This window comes from Taudactylus pleione, unplaced genomic scaffold (assembly GCF_031769625.1).
Source record: "Taudactylus pleione unplaced genomic scaffold, aTauple2 ptg000093l, whole genome shotgun sequence".
In the NCBI taxonomy this organism is placed as follows: Eukaryota; Metazoa; Chordata; class Amphibia; order Anura; family Myobatrachidae; genus Taudactylus; species Taudactylus pleione.
Genome location: NW_028284495.1, coordinates 23,965,001 through 23,980,795, shown reverse-complemented (window position 1 = coordinate 23,980,795; position 15,795 = coordinate 23,965,001). Strand labels below are relative to the sequence as shown.

General features: G+C 42.4%; 1 protein-coding gene across 4 annotated transcripts in view; it reads right to left on the bottom strand.

The window, feature by feature from the left end:
- Nucleotides 1–15,795, bottom strand: part of SLC35D4 (solute carrier family 35 member D4) — a 159,338-nt gene that overhangs the window by 72,293 nt on the left and 71,250 nt on the right. For all 4 annotated transcript variants that reach the window (XM_088469789.1, XM_088469790.1, XM_088469793.1 and 1 more), the window contains 3 exons: nucleotides 7,902–7,936; nucleotides 2,508–2,577; nucleotides 909–1,002 (listed from right to left, as the gene is read on the bottom strand). In XM_088469789.1, coding sequence (XP_088325915.1) covers nucleotides 909–1,002; nucleotides 2,508–2,577; nucleotides 7,902–7,936 — 199 coding nt within the window. The remainder of the gene's footprint in view (nucleotides 1–908; nucleotides 1,003–2,507; nucleotides 2,578–7,901; nucleotides 7,937–15,795) is intronic.

Sequence of the window (15,795 nt, the reverse complement as noted above, 5' to 3'; positions counted from 1 at the left end):
ACTGGAGGGGAGAGGTTAGGGTTAGGCGCCACTGGGGAGAGGGCTTAGGGTTAGGCTGCGGGGGAGAGGTTAGGCGCCACTGGGAGGGTTAGGTTTAGACTGCGGGAGAGAGGTTAGGGTTAGGCTGCGGGGGAGAGGTTAGGGTTAGGCACTAGGGGGAAGGGTTAGGGAATAGGAATAGTGGTAGAATACTAACCGAAACACCACAGCTGAGACGCCGCTGCTGGAACTGCTCCGCTTGTGACAGCCGGAACCCGGAAGTGGGCGCTGGAGCCACCACTAGCGCCGGGAGATGGTAGGACCCCACTAGACCACCAGGGACGATTTGACAGTTCATCATTTCGACATATCATTGGTGTAGACAAGATGAATGTCGACATGGTCACTGTAGACACTCATGTTGACCTGATGCATGTCGACAAGATAATGGTCGACCAATCATATTACACAGTTATATGAGGTTTCATGCCACTTCAGTACTGCTGCATTAACATTTACAATTTAGTGTAATCAGAACCCTAATTAAAAGCTAAGAATGTAGAGGATTCTGCTTAGTAAACTCTGTATCTGGCTTTCTGTTTGCAGAGAACCAGGCAGCCCCTACAGAGACGGCATTTCCTCACAGGAATGCCACACTGGCAGCCTGAGGCACTCTGCACTACAATGTACAATACACACAGCATTATAATAATCAGAGTGATTATACTACTGTATGTAATAGTGCCTGTTTCCCTTTCAAAATACCGTTTAATTGAGGTTAATCTTCAATATACATTTATGATTATGAAGTCATTATTTTTTTTCTTCCTAATCATTTTTAAAAGATGTTAGGCACAAGCATTGCATAAAATGGATGGCATACCTGTATATAGCACATGTAACTGAACATCACAGGGACCCAAGCTCACCTTAGCAAGGAAACTCCAGGAGAGATGCTGTGCAGGAGAGAGGCTACTCCTTAACTTCACAGACAGCAGCATCAACAGGAACCCCAAAATTCCACTGAAAACAAGTGATTATATATTTTCAATAATAATAATGCATTAAATGTTATCAATGCAACATTATAAATAAAAGAAAATATATGAAGAAAACAAAAATATGCACATTGCAAATTCACTGCTGAACACAACGTAAGCTCTTGCGCCCATATGTCGTAATAAAGTTCTATAAAACCTATATAGAAAGTGTAAAATATAATCCATGATTAAAAACATGGTAGATTTCCCGGAAACATTTGCTTCATTTAACTGTGTTTGTTACATTCAATCATTCTCTTATTATAAATAATAATAGACTGTTTGAAGAGCCATACTATAATACATGTAACTACAGAACACAACAATACAGTGCATAGCTGCTAATGGTCACCGATTTCCATGAACAGCGCTAGGTTTTAAAGATCTGTCTTGTGACAAAGTTCCTGATTTGTATTTTTAACTACTGGCCTCAGACTATTTCCCACACATCAGCTGCTGGAAGTAGTTCTCATCTCTTCCCTTTCTATATACAATTATGAGGATAAAGGTGTAAGAACTGTATTAAACTTGGTTTTCCTATCAAATTAAACATTTTCACAGGTTTCTGCCCTCCTGACTCCATAATGTAGTTACGTACCTAAGGTGATTTCAGTGCTGCCTTCATGGAAACAATTTAACAGGTCTATATGCATACAATTACAATGTACTAGAGAAGCTGGAAAAATGTGTATCAAGTCATTTCCATGTAGGGAGCAGAGCAGCGTTTGTTGCTTGACTTGAAGGATAGAGGAGGACAAATAAACAGATTGAAATAAATAAAAACCATTATGGATGTAAGGGCTGTAAAGGTCGGTGAAAAAATATAACATATTATTTTAAGGGTAGCACAGATGGTGTAATGCTTAGCATTACTGCCTTACAGCACTGAGGTTGTGGGTTCGATTCCCATTACAGCCCAAATGTGTAGAGTTTGTATATTCTCCCTGTGCTTGCTTGGGTTTCCTCCGGGTACTCCAGTGAATATAGAGTGTAAGCTCCACTGGGGCAGGGACTGATGTGAATGGACAAATATTCTCTGTAAAAGTGCTGCGGAATACGTGTGCGCTGTATACATAACTGGTAATAAATAAATACATTTTGAATGAAGGTTGTGTTAGGGAAGTGCAGTGTCCTACAGATGAATGGAGTTTTCCTCCACACATAAAGTATCAAAGTACCTGCCTCCCCCTCCCCCTCCCAAAAAATAGAACGGTTTTGAAATGCTGGCAAGTACATGCACAGAGTTAGCGTCTACTAAAATATATGGTAATTACATTTTATTAGACTTTTTTTTTTCCAATAGTTTTCAACTACATTTCAGAGAATAATTCTGATTTCAAAACAGACACTTTAAATTTAAAGATGTTCACCCCACTATAAAGTGATCACGCCCATTTCAATCAGCACTACAAGTCCCATTAAAATGTGTGATCATCAGTAAAGGTGTTTCATGAGGACTTTCCCAAAATGCATCAGCAGAGGCGTTACCTGGCACAACATCCACTGTGAAATGTATAGAGATAGAGGAAGGGAAATTCCAAGGCACTAAAGAGGTCACCTACGGGGGCAAAAAACAGTACAGCGTAAAGAAAACATCTATGAAAACCTAAAGAGACAAGAAATTAAATATGCACCGGTTGCACATCCCTTGTTACGGACCTGTTGTACATATGATCAGAGGGCCTGATTCAGACCCGGACGCTAGATGCGTTTGTACGCACCCAAAGTATGCAAATCCCACGATCGCACGGCAAGGCATTAGCAGGCCCACTATGTTTTGGCGTGCGATCGTGGTGTGTATTTAGAATCAGATGCCCACCAGCCTGTCTTAAGGTGCCAACTTATACACGTCATCTCCAGGAAGTGTATGCAACAATCGGTAACATCGAGTACCATAGGATGCGTATGCAGCACTTGTGGCTGACTATACCCTACCGCATGCACTGCGAGTGCTTCAGTGTGTAAAACATCCATATGACGTATACTATGATGCTACGTCTTAATTATGCACGCCTCTGAAACGGCGTTAAGAGCTCAGACACGCCTGCGTTCGCACCACCACACCCCCGTTTCCATCAACCATCCCCTGTCACCACCCGTAAATGGCTCATCCTGTCACTCATTCTAGCGAGCTGCCTATGTGCAGGGAGCGAACGCTTCCTGATTGCATGGACTAGTTCGCGCAAGCGCACTGCGACTTATACGCATGCACACATTGCAAACATCGGCAGGTTACGTGCGAACACAGCCTACCGAGCATGTCTGATTTGGGCACTAAGTCTCTAACAAATCAAATGCCTAACAAAAAAAATGTTGTGGTACTTACCAATTAGTAATTTTGCCATATAAAAAGTAGTGAACTCATAGGGAGGAATTTATCAAGCAGCTATTTGTAAACATTGGTACTTTTTGGTGCAATTATTGATAATTTTACAGACAATGACTTATCAATGCTAAAAACACGAAAATTGCTGCATATCCGCCCAAAATACTGGCCAAGGATAAATATCAACCTTTGCTTACTGTATGAATAATTGGCCAAAGGCCACCTTGGACGCTAGGAAACAAAAATGTGCCCTTCCTCTTGCAATGGATAATGACATTAACATTGAGCTTACACTAGTTTATAATTGCTAGCATTCTGCGCAATCAAGTTATTTATAATTTTGACCATTTATAAAAGTGTGTAGTACAGTCCAGATATTCAATGACCCTTACATATTGAAATATCTTCCAAAGATCGGGCTCTTACTAAACAGAGCAAATTATTCTAGTAAAAGAACTGTACTTTAAAGGCCCCTACACACTAGACGATATCTTTAACGATTTGGGCGATTCTGAATGCTGGAAGATCTGTCAATCTCGTTACCGATTCCCCTTTTCGTGTGCAGTGTGTACGCACTACCGAACGGCACATGATATGCACGATGCGGCACAGATCAGTGAGATACATGCATGCATCGGTCTAAAAAGCTTGTAAAATTTAAAAAAAAAAAACCAAACAAACAAAAAAGAAAAATGACTTGTCCCCTTGTCCAGTAGAATCCATGACACCTATTTAAAAAAAAAAAAAAGCACATACTTCCCTATTCCTAGTGTAGATCACGTCCTCTTCAGTCCATGTAGGCATCCACCGTCTTTTTAACACAAAATTACGAAAAGTCCCGACCAATGAACTTAGTATCGTCCTCTAAGGATGGTACTTCCCGAATGACAGCTCAGCCGCAGCATTTCTCTTTAGAAATGCCTGGGCTGAGTGTTCATTGGCTGAGAGAGGTGAGCCTCCACCTCTCTCAGCCAGTGAACGGTTCCCTCCATTGACTTCAATGGTGAGAACCGCTAGGTAACCTTTAGTAACCTAGCGGTTCTCACCACTGAAGTCAATTGTGGGAACCGTTCATTGGCTGAAAGAGAAGCGGAGGCTCACCTCTATCAGCCAATGAACGCACAGCCAAGAGAAATGCCTCGGCTGAGCTGTCATTCGCGAAGTACCGTCCGTAGATGGTAAGTTCGTGGGTCGGAATTTTTTTGTTTTTGTTGTAAGAAGACGGTGGATGCCTACATGGAGAAGAGGGATTGTAGGTGAGTATGTATGAGTGTAATAAAATTATACTTTCACGGTGTGTGTGTCTTGTGTTTATTTTAATATTTCTTTTGAGGGTGAACTACAGGTACAGTTGGCCCTTAATGCCCTGCATGCTGGTATTTGTGGTTCTCCAAGTACCAGCATGCAGAGGGAGGCTTTCTAGGACTTGTAGTACAACATTAGTTCATCTATTTTTTTACACTAACTATACACAATCAACCCGGCACCCACCGGCCTGGGGTATTGTAGAGCGGGGGACCCCTTTATTGGGAGGGGTCCCCACCTCCCCAGGGATGCCCGGCCTGGGCGGTGAAAGGGTTCCCCTGAGTGTGGCATTACACTCCTCCGAGAAAGAGTCCGGTGCTGGTTATGGAAAATACAAGGAGCCTCTACTAATTTTGTCCCCTGAAGTTCCAAAACTAGGACTGGCTCGCTAAACCCAGTGCTGGTTGTGCTAAATACACGAGACACCTACGTAATTTTGTTCCCCCGTATTTAGATACCCAGGACTGGCTTTGAAAAGTCCGGGGCTGGTTGTGCTTTTAGGGGGGACCCCACATAATTTTTATTTTATTTTAACACTTTACAAGCTTTTACACAGATGCATGCACAGATATGTGCATTTATCTGTGTCTCACAGTACAGCCCCTATTTAAATTTAGCAGAAATCTTTAAGATGGTCGTCAGGTGTTTTGGCAAACAAACAATATATCGTTAATGATCTAGCGATTTGGAAATAGTTAACGAAGAACAATATATTGTTTGGTCGTTGCACAGTGTGTATGCACTATATCGTTAGTCCAGGAGTTCCGGGGAGCTCAGGGGAAATCGTTGACGACATTGCATCGTTTGCAAGTCGTTTAATGTGTACCCAGCTTTGCTTGTTTGTTTGATCAAGGAGATACAGAAATTAAAAAAATCAGAAAAAGTAGAAGAAAGCAGGGCTTGTATGATATGGGAAGAAGGAAGAAAGAGATAATACAAACTTTTCGACAAAACCCTAGTGTAGTCTTTGTTCTAAAAACAAAATATATGGTTTATGTACAGTGATGTGAAAATGCTTTTGCCCTCTTCCTGATTTCTTCTATTTTTTGCATATTTTTCACACAATTGGCCGTATCCAATTAGCCCCAATATATTTTCGCAGATTTTTTTTTTTAAATCACCATCATCGAGTGAACAAATAGAACAATTCGGCCAAAAACACATAGGATCTGTGATCAGTTCATGGCCCTATGTGTTTTTGCCATAGCACTGGCAAAAACACAGCACTGTTCAGGGATTATTTTCGGGACACATCAGGTATTGAAAAAAAAACCAGATAAGAGCCGGCGTTGGGCCGGACTTCAGGGCTAATTGGATAGGCCCCGGGGATCCATTAGCAGCGGCAAGTTACCGCTACTAATTGGATACCGGCCTTGTTTCAGATCTTCAAACAAAATTGAATAAAAGACAAAGTAACCCAGAGTATATGCAAATACAGTTTTTAAATTAACTTTTCATTTATTAAAGGGAAAAAGTTATCCAACACCTATAATCACCCAAGTAAAAAATGTATTCCCCCCCTAAACTTAATATCTGCCTGTTTAAGGTCCTGCCACAACATCTCCATTGGATTTAAGTCAGGGCAACAACTAGGCCACTCCAAAACCTTCATTTTGTTTCTTTTGAGCCATTCATAGGTGGACTTGCTCTTGGAATTCACATTTTTGCCTTGCTGCATAACCCATTTGTTCTTGAGCTACAGATCACAGACTGATGACCTGATATTCTCCACAGAATTTTCTGGTAGAGAGCAGAATTCTTGATTCCATAAATTCTAGCAAGTTGCCCAGGTCCTGAAGCAACTAAGCATCTCTACACCATCACATTACCACCACCATGTTTGACAGTCCTTAATATTATACTTTATTTATATGATGCTCAAGGAGTCTGCAGAGCCTTAGAAAAGTACATAAACGACAAAGTACATAAACATAATGAGCAAGACAAGAAACTAGTGGTTTACAGAGCAAAACATTGCAGAATTAAAACATGGTTTATAAACATTGCTGCATCAGCGGTCATAACACTCAAGTAAGCAGCATAGCGGCAGAAGCCAAGCATTAGGTGCTGTTGTAGGCAGTATGTAGTAAATGATCATATAAGTAAGGGAAGGTGGCCCTGCTTGTGAGAGCTCACATTCTAAAGGGGAGGAGCAGACAGACAGGGGTAACAAAGATGGGGGAGACAATGATCAAGGAGAACAGATCAGTGAGCGGGATGGCTTTGATGAAAAAGTGGGTCTTCAGAGCTGTAGCGAGGATGAGAGTCTGATGGGGAGAGGAGAGAGATAGAGTGGTAGGGAGTAGTACGAGCAAAATCTTGGAGTCGGGAATGGGAGGAAGTACTTAATTGGCAAAGAAGCAACATTCATTTGTGGAGCGAAGTGGGTGGGCGGGAGTATGAAGGAAGATAAGGTCAGAGAGGTAAATAAGAGCGGATTGGGTGAGGGCTTCGTTAGTGAGTTGGTATGATGTTCTTATTGTGGAATGCTGTGTTAGCTTTACGCCAGATGTAACAGCAGCCATGTCTTCCAAAAAGGTCCAGTTTTGACTCATCAGTCCATGGAATATTAGCCCAAAGGCTTGGGGGTTATCAATTTTTTTTGGCAAATGTGAGATGAGCCTTTATGTTCCTCATGGTTAGCAGTGATTTTTAGCCTTGTAACTCTCCCACGGATACTATTTTTTCCCAGTCTTTTATGCAGGAATAATAAACGCTGATAAATAACTGAAGTTAGTGAGCCTGCAGCTCCTTAGATGTTCATCTGGGTTCTTTTGTGACTACCTGGATGAGTTGTCAATACGCTCTTGGAGGAATTTTGGTAAGCCGGCCATTCTTGGGAAGATTCAACAAAGCTCCAAGTTTTCTCCATTTGGAGAGAATAGTTCTCATTGTGGTTTGCTGAAATGGCTTTGTAACTCTTTCCAGACTGATATAGTTCAATATATTTCTTATAGATTTTCTCTTGATCGAGGCATACTGTGCTGCTTGTGCAGACCTTTTAGCCAACTTTACATTGCTATAAGGGTTTTATGTAAGTGAAGTTTAGATCAACAAGGCTAGCTGTAATTAGCCTGATGGTGTCTAGTTTAATTGAAGAAATTATCAATTGAATTTGGTTTATTGGTTATTTCACACAGGGCCAGATGGTGTTGGATAACTTTTTTTTTATTTTCACTGTATTTATATTTTTTTCAGCACAGTTTACAAGCCAAATACTAGGTGTGCCTGCATTTATTCAATATACTTACCAGTAGGATGTGAGGCAAAGGCCAACAATATAACACTGCAAAATACAAAGTATCATACATTAATATGTAACAAAAATTATTGATTTCACTCGACTATTCAGAATCAAAATAACAAAATACAATACAATAGACAGGGACAAGTGTTCAATATCTTGACTGTATTGATTATACAATATCTGTGCACGTTTATAGGATTATTTTCCAAGCAAGTAACTAAGGGTCTATGCACAAATGCATTTTCGTTTAATTGCACCAGAATACCACCCATTTGTTTAAAGGGATTTTTTTCTTCAGCATCTATCTACTAGCCTAGGCGGTGAAGTACAGTGAAAAAGGAGCAAAGTGGACAGTATGGGCTAAATGTAGTAGGGTCCGAGTTTTGCAAATGTACGAGTATAGCACTATGCACATTTTAAAACAAACCCTATGTAATAGGGTGCGAGAACATGCAAACTCACATGTTTCTCACACCCGCAAAACTCGCATCCAGATGTTTTGCCATTGTGATTATACAACTCGGCCAATGTTCTAGAGTGCGAGTTGTTACCTCGCACACTATTACTGACCTAAAAATCGCTAAATAATAGACCTGCTTCAGGCTAGTGAGAATAGCCTGAGCAGGTGTAACACAGAAACACTGAGATCCGTGCACGGATCTCAGTGAAAAAACAGAAGTGTAAAAAAAAAGTGACGTGAGGTGCTAGTTGTGGAAAATACAGGGGACCGCTACTCATTATGTACCCTGTATTTAAACAACCAGGACCGACTCACTGAGCTTGGTGCTGGTTGATGAAAATACAGACGAACCCTTCGTCTTTTTTCCCCCGTATTTTGACAACCAGGACCGGCTCAGAAAAGCCCAGTGCTGGTTAAGTATTTAGGGGGGAGGCATGCACGGATCTCATTGAAAGTCACATTACAAGGTGCATGTCTTCCTGAAGATTTAACTTGCATGCGAGTCAACATGGGACCCTAAAACTCGCACCCTATTACATTTGTGAGTTGCGGGATAAACCCGCACATTCTAAATGTGCGAGAATATGTGAGTTTGCCTCGCACAAAAAACTTGCACCCTATTACACTTGGCCCTTTGTGTTCCATGCTTCATTGTAAAAGCGCTCCAGTGTGCTAGATCCCAAAGTCATGAAAAACATATATGACAACAGTACAACAGGAAAATATAGTTCCCATCTAATAATATTCTGTATTGGCTTCCAAAAAGAGAACAGTTTGGCTACTTAATATTTATTATCCATAGTTATGTACAATCGTAATGTTAATAAACACATAAAAAAAAGGTATTAAATATACCTTTTTGGTCATTTTAAAAGCTTTGAGACATGCTAGGATTACAAGCAGCTATAGGTAACGTGACTTTTGTGCTAGTGCAAATGTTCCTTTGAGTAAATGCAGCCATTTTGATGGGAAAACACACAGAATTGACAGCCAGAACGTAGGGTTGCCATGTATGCACTGGTCATTGAGAGGAGTTGGGTGGATAGGGACGTTCTTTGCCAAGTGTGATTTGACATTAGTGAAGTGGAACAGGGTTATTTAAATTACCTGGTAGGGATGAAGAAGGAACAAGTGGACTCTCTGTCTCGTCAGAGGTGCTGGAAACCCAATCCCATCTCTATACTTTTTAATTTGATGCATTTGGTATGCTTATGTTGCCCTTTGATTAAAAGGGAGCTTTCAGCAATGTAATAAAAACTTTAACCACGTCAACAATAATTGGCTTCCTTAATATTTGATAGAAAAATATATTATAATATATAGTGCACTAACTGACATAGGGGGCTATTCAATTAGCCCCAAAATCATCAGAGATTGTTTTTTTTTTCAAGTGTCTGAAGTAGGTAAAACAAATCCCTGATACTCAGCCCAATTATCACTATCGCGGCCAAGAAAACAGATAGGTCCTTGACCTTTTCACGGATTCTGTGTATTTTCACCCGGAAATAGATATTTTTATGGGCACAAAAAATATAGAGTTATGGTAGACTTACCTAGATAACTCCTTTTCTTCGAGGTCCATAGGGTCCACAGGGATACCATGGAGATATTATGGTTGGAAGACCAGGCACCAAACAGTTAAAACTTGGCTCATAGAATGCCCCAGTTCCTCCTCCATATATACCCCGCCCCTAGCCATAGGGTTTCAGTTTAGTTAACAAGCCTAAAGGCAGGAGAAGGAAAGAGAAGAAGGAAGAACAATCGTACACCAGAAACAGTCTTACAGAAGATGAGGGAATCTGTGACGAAATAAATCATCCAATGAAGCCAGGTGGACCCTATGGACCTTAAAGAAAAGGGGTTGTCAAGGAAAGTCTACCATAACTCTATATTTGTTCTTTGGGGTCCATAGCGATGGCATGGGGGTGTCCTAAAGCAGTTCCCCTAGGGTGGGGGACGCTCCTGATCAGAAAGAAGAACTTGTTGCCCAAAGGAAGCATCCTGAGAGGCAAATGTATCAAAGGCATAGAACCTAAGAAAAGTGTGGACAGAAAACCACGTGGCAGCCTTGCACAATTGTTCAGCAGAGACACCATGACTGAATGCCCACGATGGCCCTACAGACCAAGTAGCATGATCTGTCACCATGCTTGGGACAGGAAGATCAGCCTGTGTGTACACCTGCGAGATAGTTATGCATAGCCATCTTGCCAGAGTCTGCTGGAAAATCTATTCACTTTTAAGATGGAAGATTCAAGAGCCACGCCGTCAAAGACAGACGGGGCAAGTCCGGATGTCGGCAGGGACCCTGCTTTAGCAGATCCTGCCACAGAGGGAGAGGATACGGAGTGTCTATCGATAGATTCTGTATGTTGGTGAACCAATGATGTCTGGGCCAAGCCGGAGCCACCAGTATTACTGTTCCGCCTTCATGTTTGAATTTCCTGAGAACTCTTGGGAGCAGGGAAATTGGAGGAAAGAGATACGCCAACTCGAAGTCCCATTTTACTGCTAGTGTGTCCACGAAGGCTGCTGATGGGTCTCTGGACCTGGCCTCGTACTTTGGTGCCTTGTGGTTGTGGCATGATGCCACGAGATCTCTCTCTGGTAGACTCCATTTGTTTACCAGGAGCTGAAACACTCCCGGATGGAGAGACCACTCTCCGGCGTGTATGTACTGGTGACTTAGGAAGTCTGCTACCCAACTGAGTACTCCCGGAATGAATATTGTCGAGATGGCCAGAAGATGACGTTCTGCCCAAATGAGAACCTTTGTCACTTCCTTCATGGCCGCATAACTTCTTGTGCCTCCCTGGTGATTGAAATAGGCCACTGTAGTCGCGTTGTCGGATTGGATCTGGGCAGGCCTGCCCTGGAGCAGGTCATGTGCCCTGACAAGTGCTTTGCATACTGCTCGCAGTTCCAGAATGTTTATTGTTAGACTACTTTCTTGTTTTGTCCATCTCCCCTGGAAGGTGTGGTGACCTGTCACTGCCCCTCATACGCGAAGACTGGCGTCCGTGGTAAGAAGCACCCAATTTGAAGTCCAGAACGGGAGCTCTTTGTTTAGATGCTATTTTTTTTAGCCACCACAGGAGGGAGTGATGAACCTCTGGAGTGAGAAAGATCATCTGGGACCGAACTAAATTATGCTGTCCGTTTCACCTGGGGAGAATCAACCTTTGCAGAGGCCTGGAATGGAAATGAGCATACCCCACCATGTCGAAGGTCGATACCTTTGATCCCAGCACCTGCATTGCTGACAGAATGGATACCCTTCGCTTGCATAGCAGCATATGAATCCTCTTTGATAAGGTCAAAATCTTGTCCTCTGTCAGAAACACCCTTTGTGCCTGAGAATCTAGAAATGCAACCATCTGCTGTGTTGGAGAAAATGACGATTTCTTCCAATTGATGATTCAGCTGTGTTCTTGTAGGCAGGCTATAGTCAGCTGCAGCTGGTGTTGCAAAACCACCAGAGTCCGTGCTGTCATGACTGACATTATCTTGGTAAATACCCGGGGAGCTCAGCCTGAAATTTGTAATGTTGCTGAAGGACAGCAAACCATCAAAATTGCTGGTGGGATGGGATAATTGGAATATGCAGATATGCATCCTGAATATCCAGGGAAACCATGTAGTCTCCCGGCTCCATAGCCAAAATAATTGATCGGAGAGTTTCCATGCGGAATTTGGAAACATGGATAAACCTGTTGAGGGTTTTTAGATTCAGTATAGGGTGATATGCCCCATTCGGCTTCAGGACCAGAAATTGATTTGAGTAATAACCCCTTCCTTTTTGGGACACAGAAACTATTACCCCTGCTTGTAGCAGGAGGTGAATGGCTTCCTGAAAAGCCAAAGCCTTGTCCACATCGGATGGAGGCCTTGTTGCAAAAAAACTTCAGGTGGGGATGTCTCCTGAAAGTGAGGGAATACCCCTGAGAGACCACTTCCTTGACCCAGGCATCTGTAGTTGTTTGATGCCAATAATTCGCAAACTGAAGAAGTCGTCCCCCCACCCAGGGATCCCCCAGGAGGAGGCCCGCTCCATCAGGCCGAGGGTTTGTTGTCCGGCTTAGAAGCTGAACATCTTGCCTGGCCAGACCTTTTAGTTTGTCGCTTTGACTTACGAAAACTAGTTGGCCTAGAGAAAGTCTGTCCTTTAGCTCTTTCCTGAGGACGGAAGGACTGAAAAGAAACCTGCCTAGCTCTACTCTTTGACGTAGATGGCAGACCTGCTGACTTTGAAGCCGCCAGAGTATATAGGAAAGATTTCTGGACTGCACACCCTGAATATATATATATATATATATATAATGGGAGGTGCTACCTGATGAGACTAATTGCAGGCACAAAAAAAGACAAATCTCAGGTGCACAACTCCAAATTATTAATAATATATAAATGCAATAAAATTTTGCAATCAATAGAGGTTTTCAGCATAATCTTGGCCAAGGTTATGGGCCTACCCACCATATCCAGGTAACCTCTGTAGGGTAGGTCCCTAACATACTACGATTCAAATCCAGAGCACAGGACACCCCCAAACTAGCCCAGCTAAGCCGCCCCAGGGCACCGCCATAGTAAGAAAAGTGCAGTGTGAAAGAGATAGTTAGGAGCAGCTACTGCTGCATATAAAGAATGAAAATAAAAAGTGAGGTACATATATAATAAACAAACAGTGAAAGGTTAAAATGTGTTATAAAGGAAAAATGTGTTATAATGCGGAGCCCTGAAACAGATCATGGGTCCCCCTGGATTGCCTTTGTTGATCTGTTTCAGGGCTCCGCATTATAACACATTTTTCCTTTATAACACATTTTTAACCTTTCACTGTTTGTTTATTATATATGTACCTCACTTTTTATTTTCATTCTTTATATGCAGCAGTAGCTGCTCCTAACTATCTCTTTCACACTGCACTTTTCTTACTATGGCGGTGCCCTGGGGCGGCTTAGCTGGGCTAGTTTGGGGGTGTCCTGTGCTCTGGATTTGAATTGTAGTATGTTAGGGACCTACCCTACAGAGGTTACCTGGATATGGTGGGTAGGCCCATAACCTTGGCCAAGATTATGCTAAAAACCTCTATTGATTGCAAAATTTTATTGCATTTATATATTATTAATAATTTGAAGCCGCCAGAGTAGCAATTATGTTGTCCAACTCTGCTCCAAAGAGTACCTTTCCATGAAAAGGTTAGACTCCCAGCGCCCTCTTTGATCCTGTATCAGCTTTCCAAGATCTTAACCAAAGGGCCCTGCGTGCTACTATGGATGCTGCTGATGCCTTAGATAGGAAGCTGCTTCCCGTATGTGGGATATATTATCATCTGTTCTCTGGTGGCATTTGGTGGAGAGTTTACCAATGTCTCAATCCATTACTCAACAGCTTTGGCTACCCAGGCTTCAACTATAGCTGGATGGGTAAGAGCTCCAGATGATGAAAATATTGCCTTAAGACAGGCTTCAATCTTTTTATCTGTGGAATCCCCGAGAAGGCGCTGATGGAATAGGCGATGTAGCATTTCTGATTAAATGCGTTATATGAGCATCCACAGTAGGAGGTACCTCCCACTTAGCATATACAGAAGGCGGTAATGGATACAATTAGATTATTCTCTTATCTACATAAAATCGCTTATCAGGGTTACCCCATACCTCCTCAATAAACTCAGTGAGCTGTTCAGACACAGGAAACTCCATTTTGACCACCTATTGGTGGTGATTAAACATTGGAGTCTTCTTACTATGAGTCGGTTCATCATCCTGAATATCTAGGACTGATTTAACCGCCCTCACCAAAGAAGTAACATCCACAGTAGATGGATGATCCTCCTCCCCAGAAGTAGATCCTGGAGAGGAATCCTGTGCATCATCAGATTCCTCTCCTGGGACAAAGAGGCAACCCAAGATGGCTCTTGTCCAACAACAGGTAAACCGGACTGGTGAGGTGGCTCTTTATAACAGGCAACACACAAACCATCCTTTATGTGACCCTGTGAGGACACACAAGCCTTACATGATTTACATGAAACTAGCACAGGTGGCTCATCCTCCGGTTTCCCTTTATCTTTTGACATATTCAAAGTAAAGGCAAAATCGCAAAGTTTGAATGAAAATAACAGTGATAGTTATAATTGACAGATAGGAATAAAAAAAATAGTATCAGTCAGCAGCTAGCAAACAGTCACATACAATGCACATGTAATATAATGACAATTGTCTCTAAATCAACTACAGCAACACAAAGGAATGGTAGGACATAGAGCACCGTATACCTTAACCAAGGGAAAGGTATACAGGGAGACTGACCCAGACGAGACCAACCGCTACTGGGCGCACAGATCATGGACCGTGAGCATCTCATACATGTGGAGGGTAGTCGGAGCAACCCAGACGCGCAAAACCCCTTGTAGGGACTGCGTCTGGGTCAGGGGAGTAGCTGCCGGGGGAACCCCTACCTCCCCTAAGCTGCAATAACCAGCAGGGTACTCTGGCCTCGTGGCAGCAGACATCTATTGCCGATCCCTGGAGCTAGACGATAGAGCCCCGGCTGGTGTACTAAGGACGCAAACAATCCCTGGTCCTGACAGCAGCGGCTTCTGGTGTGTCTCTGACACTAGAAGCAAGGATTGCCGCGTGCGATTTCCCGTAAGCAAGGAATCGCCTTACCGGACATCTCCAAGCATCCGATGCAGTCCGGGTCGCAGGATTACTGATAGCTAAGTTCAGTAACCTTAAGCCCAGTCACACCCCAAACTGCAGACCAACAGTACATGCATCAGTTGTTTTCATTCTATTGTAATTGTAACATGCATTTAATTTCAGTTGAGGAATTAAGTGTTTCAGTTCTCTCTTCTTTAATCCTTGACGTGGAGTGTGCTCATATACTCTGCAGAGCTGTATACACACTGTGACAAAAGATAATGTTTGAGAGTGTGAAAGAGCCATCAGCCTAAAATAAAGGTGAAAGGCCAGGTGTAAGGATTGATGTTGCTTACAGTGTTTCTACAATGGGAAACTCTTGGCAAGCACAACTGCATTGTGTGGTCTCTTGTGGAAGAATCTAACACAAAAGGGTCTCCTCATTTACTCTAAGCACTCGCCAATAAAAACAGTGTATTATTCTATTGTCTGGCAGAGTGAACTTGGCATACTCTTATAATGATGGATAATAATCAAATACTGTATGCACATTTCCACATCTTCTAATTGTTTCACTGTAACCATGTCAGAACTTCAAAACAAGAATGCTGTCAAATGTGTCATTTCTATGAAAACTGTATTATTTTCAATATCATGATGTAAATGAGACAAAGTTGGCAACGCTATTAAGCTGAATATCCACTTGCCGACTATGGAAAGACAGTACAATTACGACATCGTAATCGTACAGTCCTTTCTGATCCCCTGTAGTGCCTACACTGAACGATATG